The sequence below is a fragment of the Megalobrama amblycephala genome, linkage group LG2 (assembly GCF_018812025.1).
Source record: "Megalobrama amblycephala isolate DHTTF-2021 linkage group LG2, ASM1881202v1, whole genome shotgun sequence".
Lineage (NCBI taxonomy): Eukaryota > Metazoa > Chordata > Actinopteri > Cypriniformes > Xenocyprididae > Megalobrama > Megalobrama amblycephala.
In genome coordinates this window covers 19,646,299-19,666,561 of record NC_063045.1, presented here as the reverse complement: position 1 = coordinate 19,666,561, position 20,263 = coordinate 19,646,299, and the positions used below count along the sequence as shown (strand labels likewise).

Below are 20,263 nucleotides of genomic sequence, written 5' to 3'. Positions count from 1 at the left end.
GTAAAAACAAAATGTTGTGCTTTTTGAAAAATAAAGAAAACTAACATTATGCGTGATCTCTCGTCTCCCTCTGAACGAAGTCCAATCTGATAGTTCTCAGAAAATGAACTGTAGTTCATTAGTGAATACTAATCATAAAAAAATTATACTTAGCCTATGTCTGAAAAAACGTTGAAATGTCAAGTGTTAAAATGTGTCAAATCGAAAACAAACCTTCTGTGTTTATGTACTCTGTATGAAAAGAGAGCCATGTCAGAAGTCCGTGATTCAGCTCATTATCTGCTAATGCGGCCACGCCCACGGAGCCAGCGCTATTCAGACGCAAATTCTGAGTCAATGCATGCATTCATCGTCTCAATCGTGTATTTATTGACTTGAAAAGTGTTTTGAATAGCCATAGTTAGCGATCTCTGGCCTCTCTGTTAGTCCAGTTATTTCCTGGATAGCCTATTCTTCTTTAACAGGCTTCTCAGGTGAGAACATTTCATTTCATGATTATAGTGACCAAAATGATCACGGTTATCACAGAATCCTGTTCAAAAAGTCAATTCACCAAGTTTTATGTGGAAAACCAGCAAATAAAAAATAAAATTAGCATCAATATGTACTTTTTCTTTACATAAACATTAAAATAATAACATTAAAAATGATGGGCAGATTTTAAAGGAGTGTCTTGCAACATGTTATCTACAATGCACAAGTTCAAATAGAGTTTTGACAAAAAAGTCACATATTTCAGCCTCTAAATCATTTTTATAAAAGTCAAAAAAGATAAATTACTGACATTTACAATGCACATTAACCTTTATTATTAATAGTATGCGGTCCATGCAGCTTTACAGGGGGTATGGCTTATCTAAATGAGATGTAAATGAGCCCTATTGTCACTCCCAGCAGGTGAGAACAGGCGAGAACTGCAACTTTAGAGGCGTTTTTCTCCCTATAGAGCTTTCTTGATTGCCTACCTTCAAATGGCCACAACTTCTCCAAATATTATCAGATTTCCATGTGTCACACATCGTTGGAAAGCTTGGAGATGCACTTTCAGAATCCGTGAATAACTCAAAATGCCCCAAAACCGACTTGTGTCCCTACTTTCCGTGACTGGTCACATATATATATATATATATATATATATATATATATATATATATATATATATATATATATATATATATATATATATATATATATATCTGAAATGGGTTATAAGGCAATTTCTTCACTTAAAGTGAAGAAATAAAACGCCACTTAAACGCCTCTGATTGGACATTATATTTATACTCTCAACAGAATGTGTGTGAATTTTAGTGGCATTTTTGCCCCAAAATCTTGTTAATTTCTGGCCCTAACTCCTTTTGGCATTCATACCACTTATAAAAAAATATCCATACTCTAAAATATTTGGAATAAATGAAAAAGCCCTGTAAAGTCAGGATAGAGCCACCCCCTGCACTCAGCTTCCCAATCTCTCTGCGTAATTATGGTGGGGAGTTGGGAGAGATGAAATTTCCCTGTGCTGTTAGAAGACTCCATTCTTTACATTTAAATCAAATCAAATAACAGCAGGGCAAGGCCAGACATGAGGTGCTGGGCAAAAGCCCACTCTAATGAAAATAAATCAATGAATTTTTGCGCTCTCGCTCAGAATAGTCGGCACCCTCTCTTCCTCCGCTGTACCTCATGTCATTCATTCAATCTGTCTTGCAGCAATTATATTCTCACCTCCCCATATGCAAGTGAGAAGGATGACCGGGTGCCGCATTGCTTTGTGATAACCTATAACGCAAGTATACATAAAAGGAATTGCGTTTCACTTGGGGATGAGAAAGAACCTCTATAGTGTGCTGTGCTTGGCGTTTTCCGTCTATGCATCAACCCCCTTTTTGCTCATGCCTCCTATTGATTTTTATTTATTTTTTTCACCTCTGAGGCAAAAAGGATTATTACTAGTGAAATAACTCCATTTGCCTGTGTGGATTTACTGCTGCCAGGGTTTGCTGAATTTATAAGTCATACTGTAAATAAGGAGAGTATAAATAATGAATTGTTTACTATTGTATAATGTATTAATATTGATTTTAGCTAAATAACTTTATATGTCTCCCTTGAACAGCACAAATCTGTATTTTGCCTAAAAGTAATACATTATATAAAAAGTATATACTACCATTCAAAAGTTTGGGGTCGGTAAAATTTTTAAATATTTTTGAAAGTGTCTACATGTTTACCAAGGCTTCATTTATTTGATGTACAATACAGTAAAACAATAGTATTGTGAAATATTATTACCATTTACCTTTTTCTCTTTTAATATATTTTAAATTATTCTCATATGGATCAGCATTCTAATATGCTGATTTGCTGCTCAAGAAACAATTCCTATTATTATCAGTGTTGAAAACACTTGTGCTATTTTTCTGGAAACCGTTATACATTTTTTCAACCAAACACGGCCATGTTGATTGCTTTTTTTTAAAAAGATATAGAAGGAGCCTATTTATTAGTAAGTTTTTATTTATTTTTTCATATTTTGCTATATTTTGATATATTATGATTATTTATTGTTTATTTCCTTCTGATTCCAGTTTTGAACTGCAGCCTCATGTTTATTATTGTGCCTATTAAGAAATTAAATATGTCTTAAATATGATCAGTTTTGTTGTTTTCCCCTTTTCTCAGGCACGGTGAGCTGTGACACTGTGGTGAACATGCGTAAAGTGACTCACCAGAGGGTCCAGGAGCCTCTGTCGGGTACGGCCCTCCTGCCATGTGTCTTCACCCTACGCCCGAGTCCTTCTCACGAACCGCCCCGCATCAAATGGACCAAACTGTGGGGTCAACGTGGTACGGACGGCCTACAAAAGCAGCAATCGATTCTGGTGGCTAAAGACAATATAATCAAGGTGAAGAAAGCCTTCCAGGGTCGCGTCACCTTGCCGGGTTACACGGAGAACCGCTACAACGCCAGCTTGGTTCTGACAGGCCTGCGATCCAGCGACTCGGGAATGTACCGCTGTGAGGTCGTGGTCGGCATTAATGACGAACAAGATACAGTGCCTCTTCAGGTCACAGGTAATGTAGCGCTCCACAGAATGCTAATCCACGCAGCTGTGATTACAGTAATTAGATTCACAGTTGACTTCTTTCTTCTTAACGCTTGTATTTTGTGCAAAACTTGTCTCGCAATTAACTTCCCTTTTTCAGTGGTTTTGCAGGCCTCTGAGTGAAACGCTCTTGCTGAATGACTTGATATATTATTTAATCTGAAAAACTGGCATAATTACAGTCCTGGATTGGTTTTCCTGCACATCTGGTGACTTTTTCCATCAGATCAGATCAAGGAGGCATGGATCAAACAGCTGCTGCATTTTCTGCATGCTCAGATTCCTGCCAAAACCTTGATGAAGTTAGTTAGACTTCATGTCAATATGCACTGCAGTGTTTGCATTCGCACGAGGTTGTGGAGCTGAAATGTGCTATAATTATAAAAATTATATAGTAAGAAGATTTAAAAAAAATAAAATAAAATGGCATTGTAAATAAAATGTAATAAAAAAAAAAATAATCTAATAATCTTAGTAAGGAGCAGGGCTTGACATTAACACCCGCCAACCCGCCAAATGCGGGTAGATTTCAGCTGTGGCGGGTAAGACAGCCACTCCCACTAGCCACTTTGGCGGGTTGAATATAATTTCAGCCTACAGCCAAATGAAAGGTAGCCAAGCTCTTCGTATCACAAAATTACAATTCAATCACAATTCTCTATCGATTAACTTGCAGTGAAGGCGGATAGGCGGAATTGCGCTGAATAACGCAACAGAAGCGCTCTCTCACGTGCGCACTCTCTCTGTCGCGCACACTCAGTTTTCCTTGCGCCTGAATAGTCAAATATCCGCACACACAGATGTGAAAATGTTCATCGTGTGGAGTATCTTGCGAGGATATAGTCGGTTATGACTTAAGTGGACGTAAACAGGCCGGTAAAAAACTGAATGTGTCAGTATATTACGTACATGCATTCAGCAGCCCCCAAATAAATACCTGTCTGTCATTAATGTTATTTAACATCTTTTGTGATTAAATGTATACATGTTAAATAAACCTATGTATCTGAAAAAAAGATTTTTTAAGTTACTATTTGTAATTTGCTTTGTTCTTTTTATATAGTCAAACAAGAATAACTGTACATACCAGCTGATATAGCCTACAATGTAGTCTTGATTTTGGTGGTCAATCTTTATTTGAAAGTTTAAAAGGGTTTTAAATCTTGTAAATCAAGTAAAATGACTCAAAATCAAGTAATTTAAGCATGCCAATGTCAACTTTAATCATATAAAATGTAATTTTCCCAACAGCAAAATTGTGGCCAGTGAAAATGTTGAGTGGCTAGTAACTTTGGAAAACCACTAGCCACAGTGGCTGGTGAGCAAAAAAGTTAATGTCAAGCCCTGGTAAGGAGTAAAAAAAATAAAATCTAAAAAGTATATAGATTTTAAATTTTTTTTTAGAAAATGACAGATCGTTTCACTAGATAAGACCCTTATTCCTCGACTGGGATCGCGTAGAGCCCTTTGAAGCTGCATTGAAAATGCAATTTGGATCTTCAACCTGTTGTACCCCACTGAAGTCCACTTTATGGAGAAAAATCCTGGAATGTTTTCCTTAAAAACCTCAATTTCTTTTCGACTGAAGAAAGAAAGACATTTACATCTTGGATGACATGGGGTAAATTATCAGGAAATTTGAATTCTGATGTGTACTAAACCTTTAAAAATGCATTACGAGATTCCAGTGCATTATTGATACTATACAAGCAGATACTCATGTACTTTTTGTCGTTTCAAAACCGAAACCTCCTCCTCTGTGAGTTTGAATGATTATTTAGTTCAGGCTCACCAATTAAATCACTGAAACAAAATCCCCATTACTGTTGCAAGCTTAATGGAAATCGCAATAACCGTGTTACGTCCTCAGAAAATATTCTCGATTTTATTTTTTATTGTGTAATCATGTGAAACAATTTAAATGCACAAAGGTGCAGTCTAATTAATTGAATAATTTTGTATTAATTAAATGAAGGCTGCATTATTTAACACAATAAATGAGTGAATCTTTGCTAACCTACAGAAATATTCTGTGATATTTTACAAACATTCAAAAAACAGTTTAGCTAACTGGTCATATATCTGACCCTCTTTAGATTATGTCTTCGGGAAATGAGATGTGGAAATTCTGACCCCTTTTTTTAACAAGATGCAGCGTCCCTCAGTGGACGAGAGTTCCACATATCTCATCCCCAGATGTTTGTTGTAGACAGTGAATATGTTTAAAAGCTCAGAGCCTGTCCTGAACTCCAGTGGGAAGCAGAAAAAAAAAGAGAAACGGACGAAAAGAGGAAGGAAGGAAATAAAAAACGAAAGAGACGTCTTTCTCCCATGCCCCTTTGAAGTGGGGCGTCATGTGTAGCTGGCACGGTTGGGTAAGAAACGGGTTGTATTGCTCAGGAGACTAAAATCTTTCCCCTCAAGACGTCGTCTGAAGTGTTCTGCCATAAATTGGCCCACCTAGCTTTGAGGATTTTCCTTTGTCCCTTTCATGTTTGTTCGTTCTTGTGGGATGGCAGCTGACAGTGGAGGTTATAGACGTGGAGTTTGGAGTAGAGGACGAAAAGGACTCCAAACCAATGTGATATGGGAATAGCAGATGGACAGTTCAAAAGCAATCCCAGGAATCTCATTTCTTTGTACAGCAGACTGGAAGCCCGTCCTCTAACTGGTCAAAGAACTGGTGCTGGGATCTCATTTCTCACTTCTTTTGTACTGTATTCCTGTCTGTTGTCATTCTCAGAGGATTGAGGAATGCCGGAAAAGTAGGATTGAAAGTGAAATTCAGGAAATTTCAGAAAGCCATTTAGTGAATCTTAAGAGGCCTGCATTAAGTTAAACCTATAATTGCTTTTCATTGGGGAAATAATTTATGTACAGGTATAGTTCCCATCGTGCACTTCACTCTTTGTTTTCTCCCACACAGGAGTGGTTTTCCACTACCGCGCACCCCACAACCGCTACGCCTTGTCCTTCTCAGATGCCAAACGAGTTTGTCTGGAGAACTCTGCTAACATCGCCACGCCGGCACAACTGCAGGCCACTTTTGATGACGGATACGACAACTGTGATGCCGGTTGGCTGTCGGACCAGACTGTGAGGTCAGAACAAGATTAGTCAGTTTTTTGGGAACCAGAATCGAAAACATGCATGTATTTTTAGTATTTAAGACATCTTTGAACGTGGTTGTGTAATTCTGTTCCGAATTGAAAGATTAACTTATTTTTATTTTTAATTATTTAATTATTTTTAACATTTTCTTTAGTGTATTTGTAATATTTTATCAAATTCATTTTTTATTTTATTTTTTTCAACATGACAATTTTATTGAATATTTTTTATATTTTATTTCATTTTATATTTAACTTGACAAAGCCCAGTATTTTATTTATTATGGTTACAACATGAACAATGAAAAAAAAATAATACAGGTTACAAAGGTTACAGGTCTATAACATAAATAGTATACAAGGTATGTGATAAAAGATAGATTTACTTTACACTTGAGTCCATCAATTTTGCTGACCAGATTCAGAAACTTGCATATATTTGGCAGTAAAGAGATCTTTGAACATGTTTACATAATTCTGTTCCCCAGTGAATCTCTTAATCTTCCTTTTAATGTCACTTCTAAAACTATCACTTTGTAGATCTGAACATATTAGACAAAATATTAGCTGCCTTGCAGATAAATTGGTCCCCCTGGCATGAAACAGAATAAAGCAGCTTTCTTCCGAAGGAATCCTGGGCTCAAAGCGATTTAATAATCAGCCGTTCTAATTAATCGTAATATCTATTATGTATTGACTGTATTACAGTCCCATTTCTTCAGGCTTGCCACTTCTCCATGGCTGAACGTCAGGCGGCTATTGATTTCAACATTCATATCTACTGCATATTGTCAGCCCGTAATTGAGCCGCGAAGCCCGGCCCTCACCGAATAAAAGCGTGTGTGAGCTTTTCCCTCCCTGCCTGGAAGAACTCTAATTGGGCCATCTCCAGAGAAGCTTGGCTACACATCAGTGAAGACGCAAACGCGCAATTAGCGCAAGCGTATGGAGACATCAGAGATCTCTAGACTGGGATGGAAAATATGTGGGCTGTTTTAATGGTTTTATATAACTGACTTCAATATTTGGGCTGCGCAATAACCCCCATTGCTATTTCTCTTCGGAAACCCTGGAGTGCTGTGTATAATCTCTTAATCAGACTTTAGCCGGCACCCCTGCGCCTTCCAAATCGATGCGCTTTCGAGTAATTGCACAGTTTATCTTACTCATTCCTTCCCTCCTTGGAAATAATTCCTGGTTTATTTTGGCTCCCTACCCAGGTATCCCATCCAGTCCCCTCGGCCTGGCTGCTACGGTGACAGGGAGGACTCACCTGGCGTGAGGAACTACGGCAGCCGAGCCCCCGACGAGATGTTTGATGTGTACTGCTTTGCCAACAGCCTGCAAGGTATCACAGATGCCTTCAGTTACAGCTCAGTCATCCAAAAACTGTGTCTTTAAATGTCCTCATGAGTCTCAGACGTCGTAGATGCATGTACCTGCTTGTGTCTCAACTCCCAGGACATCTAAGTAGGTCACCATCCTTTCAGCTCAGCCCAATGGTTTATGCCACAATGGGTACAGTATAACATGTTCTCTTTTTAAAGTGCACATCCATGTGTTTCAGGCAGGAATGACAGTCCCCTGCTATGAAGTATTACTCCAAACTGTCTTTAAAGTTTAATGCCTGGCATATTTTTTTTTATTGACAAAACATAAAAAAATAATATAAAATTATATAAATAATAATATATTATTTTATTGTTTGTTTGCTTGTTTATCCATCCATCCATCCATCCATCCATCAGAAGTACAGAATAATTTTGTTTTGTCTTTATCATTTAGAACTTCCAGCTTTTATTTATTTTATTTATTTATTTTATTTTATTTATTTATTTGTACTTTTCAATACAATACAATACAATACAATACAAATATCCAGTTTAGAATAAGGAAGAGAAATAAGAAAATACAATTTTAATAAAACTCAAGTACGAAATATGCAAGAATAGAAGTGGTACAAGTGTAGAAGATAAATTATATACAAAGTACATAATATAAAGTTTTAAAGAGATTTTGGGCAAAAACATTTTACTGCTTTAATTTTTCCCCCAGTTCTGTTAGTGTTTTAAAGTAATAACTTTGCTATTGTGAAAACAATGAAACACCACTTTCCCTTAAAAGCACTTCAGTATTAAACATCACACTAGAAAAAAAATGTTGTATAAATAGTAATAAATAAATCAAATAATATAATAAGTGAACAATCAGGCATGAAAATCCCTCACCTTTCGGCGAAATTCGCCGTTTTGAAACCAAAATAGGTGACCTACTTGAATCGTGTAGATTCGATGAGAATTTTTTTGGGGGGGGGGGGTATTCATATTCAGTGAACTGCGAACAGGTGCGCGTGCCAGAAGGGAGCACGAGTGCATGGAAATATTAACGCGAAGGGCCTTGCATCACCAGTGCAGACCACCATCAGAAGCTGAAAGCATGCCTGGCCTCGGCGATTTACCTGACTGAATTTGGTGAGTGATGGTTTCAGGCCCAGATTGGCTAATCGGGAGCACCGGGAGAATTCCCGATGAGCCGTTCTGTTTATTTGGCCGCGAGGGCCGGTGTTGTCATGGCACTGGGTTGAAATATGGATGCTCTAGAAACTGTGGACGCGGCCAAATGTACAAAGCTGAGCAGCCTAACTTTTTCCGAATGCGCGATCGGGTTTTTACCGCTCATTTGCACGCAACGTCAATGATATCATGTCACTCGGTGGGTAAATTAACCTGGTCGAGAGGGACTCGGAGTGTGCGCCCGGAGAAGACAACTCACTCAAAAGTATACAAGAAGAAGGGTTGAGGTGACGTCTGTAGGGACAGCGGGACAAGTTCTAAATCAACGTTAAATTATGGTAAAGCAAAAGGTCTAAGTCACCGGAGGCCGATTTAAGTAACGTAAATAAATAAAAAGGAAGAGGGGGAAACATGCAAAAGATAAAGGCATGTATGCAGCTTACTCATATCGTAATAATAGTAGGCAAATAATAAAATATGGTCTATCACTTATGTTATGTTGCTTGCTATGCTATTACACATTGGCCAACAATATTCATTTTTCTGTCCAACTAGCTTACATAACCAGACAGTAAAATGTGATTTTGTAACATGTAACTTTTTTTTTTAAACAAACGTAATAGCCTACTTTAATATTTTACTGTATTTTTTGTTTTATTTATTTGCCCCAATTAGTAATAATTTAAGTATATACATTTATATAAAATAGCAAAATGTTATGTTAAATTCACTTTAATAAAAATCTACATTTCTAAATTTCATTCATAGTGATAGACATGAAAAATGTGCCTGGGTTTAGTGGACGATTACTGCCATCTACTGGAAAGCAAACACTTAATTAAATTAAAATTAAAATTAAAATAACATGAATTTTTAACTACAGCCACTAGATGGCTAGAGAATTAATCAATGGTTCACATTATAAAATCATTATTATAACTATAAAAATAACTTTATATCAAATTTTAGCATTTTTTGTACTATCATGGGTATTTAAAGATATTTTTGAAAAATACAATTATTTACAAGGCTGTAGAGAACAGTGCACTATTACAGACTTATATACTGAGGTTTTAATCACATTATTTTAATATAGTCAGTCGTGAATTAAAGTGGGCCGGTCTAAGGCATGAAACTCCAGGGCTGAAAATGAGTCCCAATCCGGCCCTGGATGGTTTCAATTATTTTAATATTTTCTGGTATATCTAAGTTAAGTTACAAAGGAGCTCTGTTGACATAGACTTAGCTAACGTTAGCTACAACTTGATGAATTGAGTCATTGAACACAGCAGGAGAGAACGCAACGTTAGCCAGCTAGCTAAAGCTCCGGTGGAAAATTATTAGCTAACGCTACCGTTTTTGAGGAGGTAGATTTTGAGGTGAGGGGACTGACAAGGCAGAAGGTAAAGTGGTCCACCGTTCCATCAATAAGCAGACCTGCCAACCTGTACGCAATTTGCATAGTGTACACGCATTTTGACTTCAAAGTATGCTGGTACGATTTGTCACTCTAAACTACGCAAAAACCTGGTGACGCCTCTGTGCAGTCCTCAAATCAAGCAACAGCAAAAGAAGATGAGTTCGACCAATCACAGTGCTAGGTTTTTCCCCCAAATAGCAAGTGGGGATGATTGACAGATGCGTAAAGCCTATCATTAAAAAGATACTGAAAATCGACACCAATAAAGATTCCCTTGATCCCCCTTCATAATACTTAGTAAGGAGGCCATAATAAAAAGTTAAGTTTCTCCAGCTCTCCCCAGGTTGGCAAAAAAAAGCATCTCAAAATGCATCAGATTGATGCTTTAAAATATGGAATATTTAAATTTTTCTTTCGGGGGACCATGCCATTACCCCCTAGAGGGGTAATATCCTTCTCACCTTTTTCACCCTTGACCCATTTTCATGCCTGAACAATACTAAGTCTTTCCTAAATCTTGCAATCACCTGTTTCAATGCTTAGATTCTGTGAACAATTTTATATATATATTTAGTTTATGAATAAGATTTATCTATAGTTTACATGTTGCAAACAGCAGAATAAGCACTTATACATAGTATGTGCTCTCCGTCGTTCCTGTCTCTCCAGGTGAAGTATTCCACATCAGTGTGCCGGAGAAGTTGAGCCTGGCATCTGCCTCCACTCACTGCCACATTCTGGGAGCTCAACTGGCCACAGTCGGGCAACTTTACCTGGCCTGGCAGGGCGGTCTAGACCGCTGCGACCCCGGTTGGCTGGCCGACGGCAGCGTGCGTTACCCAATCAACCTGCCCCGGCGTAACTGCGGAGGGGATGAACCAGGAGTACGGACCGTTTACCACAACCCCAACCGCACTGGCTTCCCAGACACTACCGATCTCTTTGATGCCTACTGCTATCAAGGTTTGTTGATCTAGTGGCCTTTCTCTGTTTCTGTACAGGCATATATTCATACAAACGTCTTTTTCTTTTCGTTTTTTTGACCTCAATGATGAGTTGAAGAAGCTTTCTTTTCCCACTTTAAAAGTTTCATAAAGAATTCTCTTACATCTGGTATATATAATTTTGGTAGCTTATTTCAGAATAATTTATACCCCGTAACATCAAGAGTTTCACGAGCATCTGAAAAATGAATAATATGAGGATTAGGTTAAATTCATTTCACGGACTTCCATACAGATATCTGCTTTGTAGTTTTTTTCTGTCAGTGCTGCCAATAATGAGACTATCTTACTCCTTCAGAGAAGAATTTTGAAGAGCATGCAGCGATACTCCACATGACTCTAGAAAACTCCACTCTGAACTCTTCAAGCACTGAAGAGGTGCAGCTCCAAAGAAACGGAGTCTTCCCCGAACCTTCAACTTGGACCGGTCCAGTCGATCTGGAGAAGGAAGATTTCAAGTCCATCATAAACAACGAATCTTCAGAAATCTCAGAGGAGCATGTTGTAATCCATCTTGAACCTGAAGAAAGGTCTGTAGACTGGGAAGATGATCCTAAAGATGCTGTGGAGAAGCAGGAGAACCTTCAAGGAGGTTCGGCAAAAGAGGAGACAGATGATCCCAATGGTCCCTATGTATCTCCTGACCCATCCTCAACTGCGCCTTCCTCCTCTACGCAAGCTCAGACCAGCAACAGCGTCATTTCCAACTTTGTGAACACAATCATGAAGCCATTTCGGTACTGGACCGGGACTGGAGAGCCTCAAATACCAGCCACAGAGTCCAGCCTCTACAGAGGAACCTCAGAAATGGTCCCACCTGCCAGGACGAAGCCAAGTAGAGGGAAAACAAGCAAAGGAGGTGCTGATAATGCCATTGTGGAGCCAAATACTAAGGGACATTCATATGACCCTTCCTCATCAGATCCAGAACAAGAGCTCCTGGAGCAGGAGAAGGAGGTGGTCCTAATGGCTGCACAGCAGGAGATAAAAAGTCCAAGCAATTCTCATATGGATCATCCATATTCACAGGCCTTCACAGACAGTTTCACCGAACCATCCAAAGGTATGACAGGTTCATTCAGAATTTAAGCACAAGAGTTTAAGTATATAACATTATTCAAGACTTCTCTTCTTAATTGAAGTTTGTCTAAGGTGATGCATGTGCTTCATATACTCCAAGTAGGGTTTAATTACATTTTGTATAATTATAAATGTGTATTACATAGAATTGGGTGATGTGAAACTGGAGTTTCCTCTATTGTTGATTCCCCAAGTCAGTCTTATATTTAGGTCTTCTGTAGGTCATCGGGGGGTATAAGGGTATTTCTTCAACTTTATGTCACATGGGTTGATTTTTATTAAAAGTTCATTGACTTTTTCTTTTTGTAATATCAAGGTCATATTAAAACCATAATAAAAAATGTGTCTACTTTTTAGAAGACTTGTTTAAATAGATTTTGTTTAGCTGTTTCCCAGTTGCAAATTTCAATCTTAAAATATGAAAATTAGTCATGAATGATTACATGTTTAACATTCTGATAATCCAAACAAATATTGAAATAAACATAAAGTAGAATATTTATTGTGTGAATATAATTTTATAATATTCTTTTCTATTTTAAGTTATGTCTGTCCCTCAGTTGTGGTGTCATTTCCTCTATAAAGAACAATTTTTTTAGTATAAAAAAAAAGAGAGAGAAAAAAAAGTGAGAGTATGAAAACTGTGTTCAAGTCTAAAGGTGACCGTAGTTGTAGAAACCCATGAATGCAAGTGAACAGAACAAAAAAAACTACTTAATTTGTCATGAATGAAAACATGGCTTTCGAAGCTAGCAGTACAGTTTGTTCAAAATGCCATACTGTCTTAAAGTCCTACATTAATTTTTTTTATTTGCTGTAAATTACTGGAAGGATGTTTTTTTCAGTTTTTCTTCATTTGAACCCAGGTACACCAATGAACAGACTGTACCTCTAGCCCTCAAATATAGTGTCCACTTGGTGCAAAAATGCCCTCAGCATACTATGTTCTACTTGGAGTTGAATTTTTCATTGTTTCTGAAGAAAAACAATATGGCAGCAAATGGTATTTTAGGCGCAGCCGTCGAAAAGGAAGGTTGCCGACATGGCTCGTTCTCTGGAATACGAGAGTGGGAGGGTCGCTGTAGAGGTCACAGTGCTGAGATGTATTCCTGCTTCCTGCTCTAGGGCTTTTAATGGATATCAATGTCTGTCATATCCATGCCAAGTAAAACTGCATAGTAGGAGAAAGCAAAATGAGATCCAACCTCTGAAAATTTAGACCATTGCGAGCCTTAGGCTGGGATTGAAGCATGTCTAACTGGTGTGGTTTTAGCACGATGGGTTTTGGCAGCAGTCCGTTCTCAAGGCATCATCAGTACAAATATCCTCCCTGTGAACCAAATTCAACAGGGAACATTAATGTTTAATGCCGGGTGAAAATCCAGCTTTAGTCAGCATGCATTATTTACATCCGAATCTAATTAATGTGCTTTGGCCGAAAACCGCAGGCACCGTCACAAACTCCAAGTTTCTCCCAGTTATACGAGGTGTGATCATCGTCAGGGACAAGGAGTGTGTGTGAAAAGACTATCTGGACTGAATCAGGCTCTTTCTGTTCATTTTTCCTCCAGCAGAGGTCATTTAGCAGAGTTCAGATTCACTGGCTATTTCACCCTTCGCTGCATGCCGCTCCGCCTCTCCTCTTGTTTCGAATTTCATTACATGGAGGCTGTAGAGAATTCAGAAAATCCAACCGTCTCTTATGTAAACTCACTCCCCATGTCCCTTGAGTTCCTCAAAAAATTGTATACGGATAAAGCTGTGCTATGAAGAAATTCTTAAATGCATGGGGGGGGGGGGGGGGGCACTGTTTATGGGTAATTTTCCCATTGTTAAATCCAGTCTTGTTTTAATGGAACAATCTATTTAAGTAACTGCTTTTATACATCACTTAGACATGTTTAATACCATCACAGTTGTGTGATGGCAGAGAGTAATCAGTTATTCATATCATTAATTGCTCAATTACTTGGTTATGTAAATTGCACCACATCTATGTGACACTGCAACAGCAGAGTCCTGAATTATTCATTATCATTTAATAATTCATGGTGTGTACCGAACATATGGTCTGTGAATATCTATTCTTGTGGCTTAAACACTAACCGTTGCTTGTTTCCTTTAAGGCAAATCATGTTACCTAAGCAGATATCTGAATTATCCATGCACAAGTTTTAAAAGTAAATACCTAAGCTAACCAAACATCTTTTCCACACAGCCAGCAAAATCTTTGTTTAGGACTGAGGATGCTTAATGACATAATAATAATAATGAGTCAAGTGCTTGCGGCATTTTTATTTTATTGCACACTTTGTAACAAAAATCAATATCTTTTTGCTTTTTGAACGTAATAATTTGTGTCTTATTTTGCTAAGATTTACTGTTAGAAAGAATCTGGAATTAACGGCACTGGACAGGTGCATGATGAACGAGTTCTTTGTGCCGGGGCAACATAAAGAGAAAAAGCCTTATTACCTGGATTGCTTTCAAAACGAATGTACATTTCATCCCCGTTTCAGCCGGGAGTCAAATGTTACCCTCTGGGAAGAAAGTAAAGGTCATTTTAGCTACGCTTGTAGATCTTTTTTCCTTTGAAACAGGGGTTTGATTAAAAGATAGGTGTGTTGAGACCGATAGATTAATTGCTGGATATCTCCAGGGCATTGACGGATAAATAATGACAGTTCTATATCGAGCTGCACGCATTAAAGTTAATTACCATAGTTCTGGGGCGGGAGTTAGCATATTTTGCCCGCTAATTAAACATACATTTAAATGAAACAATCTCCTCCCTAGCTATGTTAATCACAGAGTCTTTTCATCCCTGCAGGAGCAATTGGATCCGGAACGGCAGATCCGACTCTTTCTTCAAGTCCTTCAGCATCTAAAAGCTTCGGTTCAATGAGGAGCAGCCAGCAAATTTTTATGCTAAAGTCCTTGAAAGTCCCAAGCAATAATAGGCATTTCATAACTCAAACAAGCAGTCCAATGGAAGCCAAAAGGGGCGGTTTGGAGATTATGACCATTCCTGTCTCCAGGAACAACCCTGAGAACTTCTCCGGGGAGGGGAAAGATTTGAACGAGGACAGTTATCCTATTCCCAAAGGTCCTCTGCCGTCATTATCTGCAGGGGATGAAAAAGATGCAGAGGGAAGTGGAGGGAAAGTCTTACCATTCACCCATGACAGCCAAATGAAAGGATCCGATGACCACGGCATCCCGCTGGAGACCACTGTCAAATGGCAACTTACGAGTCTCCAGACGACTCAACCTACTGGTGCGTCCAGTTCTTCTGAACCCAAGCACGTGGAACCGGCCAGCACAGCTGAGGAAGCCAGGGGGGAAATTACATACGTCCATCGTCCCATTGAAAAGCGCAAAAACAATCCCTTGAACAAAGTCATTGTGCCTTTCGTTAAACGGAAGCAAGACGTAGAGTTGACCAGGGCACCGGAAGTACACACTTACAATATGCCTACCACATCAAGCCCTGTCGTTCCCAGCAAGGACAAGCTAGCAATTACATCAACCGCTAGGATCACCACTTTCCAGTCTGGAGAAGAAACCACTACCGAAGACATTTTGTGTACTCCAGATCCAGCCTTTTCCAGCACTTGGTTACCTGTGGTTCAAGAGGAAGCAGATACGCCACAACCAAAAGTTCTTACGACCCAAGCTGGACCTATGGTTCAGCCGACAAGTCCAGATCCAAACAATGCTTCCCATCAGGCTGAGTCCAGGTCAGGAGGGTCAGAGTCGTTTGTGGCAGCTCATGGCTGGATAACATCCAAACCGGTTCCTATGGAGGAACCTTCATCTCAGACCACAGGAAGTCCAGAGAAAGACACCACAAACACAACTGCGGCTGGGTGGAAAAACAGCCCCTCCAGAAGTTCAGGTAAATCAGTCTTCAGTTGTGTTCTGTTGGTAGAAGAGCAGAATCTAAAGGCCTGTTCACAACATGAACAAAATTCAAGTGTTCTGAGGTTTGTTTGTTTAATGCATTACTCTGTCTTTTGTTCTTTCATTCTTATATTTCCATTCTTCCATTCTATCTTTTGCTCATTTTGTTCTTTTTCTTCCATTCATTATTGTTCATTCTGTATTTTGCTCTTTATTTCTTTTTGTTCTTTTTTTTTCCACTTGTTTCTTTCTACCATTCTGTCATTTTTTTCTTTTTCAGTTTATTCCTTTACTTTCTTTTTGTCCATTCTTTCTTTCCTTTCACCTTTTTTGCTCTTTCATTTTCAGTTTTTTTCTTACTTTCATTGTTTTTCCTCTTTCTTTCTTTAGTTCTTTCTTTTGCCCATTCTTTCATTTTATTTTTCTTACATTCTTTGTTTATTATTGCATTCTTTCTAACATTATTTCGTTCACCTTTTTTCTCTTTTGCTCTTTCATTTTTTTGCTTGCTTTCTTCTCATACTTCTATTCATTCTTCTGTTTCTTTGTTTATTTCTTTCTTCAGTTCTTTCTTACATTATTACTTTCACTCTATATTTCCTTCTTTTGTTTTTCATTCACTCATTCTTTATTTTGTTCTCAATTCTTTTTTGTTCTTTCTTTTGCTTCTTCTTTCATCCTTTTTATTCTAATCTTTGTTTTTGTTCTTTTGTTTTTTCTTCCTTTTGTTATTTTATTTTTTCTTCTATTATTCCTGTCTTTCTTACATTCTTTGTTCTTTAGTTTTTTTAATTCTATCCTTCATGCTTCCATACTTTCTTTATTTTATTTTCTTCTTTTCTTTTCTTTTTTTTGAGTGGTAAACAAACAGATTGCAAAGAGCTAAATTGCTGCAGCCTCAGAGTAATTAGAGGGTTAGGGTCAGTGCAATTAGAGATTCTTGGTAAGGCAGAGATCTTAGTCTAAAACAAATCAATGTTGACAGAAGCCAGTAGATGTGTTCAGTAATTGACTCTAGTCTCACTCGAGAATATATGCATGTTTAAAATGGTGCTCTATATATAAGCTCAGCCTCCCCTTGTTCAAATCGATTTCTTAGGGTGGGAGTTTCAAGGGTCCAAGACCCCAGAAACGCACTTCAGCAAACAAAGTAATGATCTTGAAAGCAGCTTTATAGACCTCTTGCATGGAATGAATGTAAACAGACATGTAAGTATACAAAAGAATGAATCCGTTAACCTGACCACACAGACATTTTGCTGCTTTTGATACATTTTAAAGTATGTAACAACAGAATAAAAGGTTTTTCAAGGTTAGATTTTGTCTGTCTGTTTAAAAAAATAATTGCTGCAGAGCTTTGAATGTTTAGCATATAAAAACTGTGAAAAACTTTGGATTGCATGGCAACAGACATGACAAACCTGGCAACAGACCTCTCCAACAACTGTTTTCAACTGACAGCTCAGGAAGAAACTAGCATTTGAGTGGATTTTTGCCAGAGGATTTCTTTCCAAAAACCTGGTTGCTTTTGAGCACAGAGAGCAAAGAGTCCTGTTTGTCCTCCTTTTCCTCCAGCGCAGGTGGAAGTTCATAAGCCTTTTTAATCAATGATCTGCCGGTGGAGAGGCTGCTGTTCTTTGCCTCCCCCGAGGCCTTTTAGGCGTCAGAGAAGTGGTTTTTGAAAAATAGCCGCCGTCACGGTAGTCATAATACCAGCACCAGACTGGCCTGCCCTTAATTAGGGAAGCACGTCGCTCTGCGATAAGACGAGGAGGTGCTGTGTCTTATGTGACTTTGCTGTTCCATCACTCTCGTTGACACGGCTTGGAGCTGTTTGCACATGGAAACAGACATGTTCATCGGTCTTTGTGCGACAGACAGGTGCACTCTACAGACACACACACACATACTGCATACGCTCTTACAGACCAACACTGTTTTATTCTTTACATTAATAACTGAATTACTGTGAATTTTAATTTTTTTATTTCATACTTTTTTGGTAACACTTTACAATGTTCATTAGTTAACTACATTAGTTTACATGAACTAATAATGAACTGCACTTATACAGCATTTATGAATCTTTGTTAATGTTAATTTCAACATTTACTAATACATTATTAAAATCTTGTTAACATTAGTTAATGCACTTTGAACTAACGAACAAATAATGAACAACTGTATTTTCATTAACTAATGTTAACGAAGATTAGTAAATACAGTGACAAATGTATTGTTCATGGTTAGTTCATGTTAGTTAATACATTAACTAATGTTTCACTAATGAACCTTATTGTAAAGTGTTACCATTTTTTATTTTTTATTAAAGTATATTCATTTTAATAAAGCATGATATACATGTAAACAGACATACTCATCGGCCTTTGACAGACAGGTGCCTTAAACTCACACAGAAGTACTATATACACTCTTACAGACCTACATTATTTTTGAGTAGGTTAAAGGTGCCATAGAATTAAAATTTGAATTTACCTTGGCATAGTTCAATAACAAGAGTTCAGTACATGGAAATGACATACAGTGAGTCTCAAACACCATTGTTTCCTCCTTCTTATATAAATCTCATTTGTTTAAAAGACCTCCGAAAAACAGGGGGGGGGGGCGGGGAGCAAGAGAATTTAAAGGGGCCGCAGCCTGAATCGGTGCATATTTAATTATGCCCCAAAATAGGCAATTAAAAAAAATGAATTAAAAAAAATCTATGGGGTATTTTGAGCTGAAACTTCACAGACACATTCAGGGGACACCTTAGACTTATATTACATCTTTTGAAAACACGGTCTACGGCACCTTTAATAAAGGAATTATTTAGTGCAATAATAAAATAAAATCCACAGTAAATTTTATTTTATTTTTATAATGCAGGATGTGTATTGCAACATACATATAAATAGTGCATCATTTATTAGGTTTTGCATATACCACATACTGTCAGGGAAAAATACGGATTCAGTTGCAGGTAACAGAAAAATGTATTTTTGCTCTCATTGAGCACAGGGGAAAAAAACAACAGGAACACAAAAGAGAGAAAGTCCAAAACAAAGTCCTACCGTCACTTGTGACGCAGCGTGGAAGTCACTCAGACTAGAGCGTTGTCCGTGACACAGCGTTGAAGTCCCACTAAGTTCCCAGATGAGATCGTTGAGAATGCAGAGAGGGGCTTGAGCGATGCATCCAAGTCTCAACAGACACAAAGATAGTCAGGGCAGGGAGTAGGACAACAAAATCTGGCAAAACAAATAATGAAACAACAAAAGAAACAAAACAAAATAGTACTTGGAGCCTAAAAGACACAACAAGGAAAGACTAGGCAAAAAAAGGGAAGGTCACGAGCGAAGCGTTAGCTCAAACATACAACAACGGTCTGACAAAAGACTAAGCTCAAGAGTATCTAAAATAGGGGAAAGCTAATGAGGGATAAGTGGCAACAGGTGTGACAGAGAACACAATTGAAGAATAGGATAACGAGTGGGAGGGGAAAACGCCACACTGACAGCAGAGCACATGGAGGGCTGTCAAAACAGAACTGATATGCTTAGAGACAACAGGGCACATAGACACAGAGACAAGACAACAAACCTGGCAAATCAGACCGAAGTCATGACACATACTTAATTCTTTTATCATGTACTTCATTTGCAACCGATTGTGTGCTACTGTTTTTGAAACTCTGAGCAAGACTTGCATTCTGCTCACTGCCAGACTCTAAATTATAAAGGGGTTCAGACAAACAACAGAAAGCTTGAGTTATTATCCTCCAGCTCCTTAAGATGAATCACCCTGCTTACAAGGTAATACGCAATGAATATATGATCACTATAGTAAATTCAGTGAGGAAAAGTTTCTAAAAAACATCATCTGTATTAACTCACAGTTAGCATGGGGAAAAGTCCCACCCTACTTTTTTTTCCTCGTTAAATATTCTGTTTTCAGAATTTATTATTTTCCCATGATGCCACAGTAGTTCACTGCATATACGAATCTGGCTTTATTAACATGTGAGTTACTCACACTAGCTCTGAAAGCGAGTTCAGCGGAGATAATGATTGCATCAGAGGCGAGGAAGCTAGAAAGACTGCTTCCAATGTACCTTTCAGTCTCC

The 20,263-nt window shown here is 38.1% G+C and overlaps 1 protein-coding gene and 1 long non-coding RNA gene across 4 annotated transcripts in view; one reads left to right on the top strand and one right to left on the bottom strand.

Annotated features, from left to right (window-relative positions):
- Positions 1-20,263, top strand: part of ncanb (neurocan b) — a 175,237-nt gene that overhangs the window by 86,384 nt on the left and 68,590 nt on the right. For all 3 annotated transcript variants that reach the window (XM_048165233.1, XM_048165225.1, XM_048165217.1), the window contains exons 3-8: positions 2,683-3,075; positions 6,034-6,208; positions 7,438-7,565; positions 10,820-11,113; positions 11,453-12,217; positions 15,065-16,132. In XM_048165233.1, the coding sequence (XP_048021190.1) occupies positions 2,683-3,075; positions 6,034-6,208; positions 7,438-7,565; positions 10,820-11,113; positions 11,453-12,217; positions 15,065-16,132 (2,823 nt within the window). The remainder of the gene's footprint in view (positions 1-2,682; positions 3,076-6,033; positions 6,209-7,437; positions 7,566-10,819; positions 11,114-11,452; positions 12,218-15,064; positions 16,133-20,263) is intronic.
- On the bottom strand, positions 17,292-20,013 carry LOC125252213. The gene is made up of 2 exons (XR_007181197.1): positions 19,212-20,013; positions 17,292-17,967 (listed from the first exon to the last, which is right to left on the bottom strand). It is a non-coding gene; the product is annotated as an uncharacterized LOC125252213 (long non-coding RNA).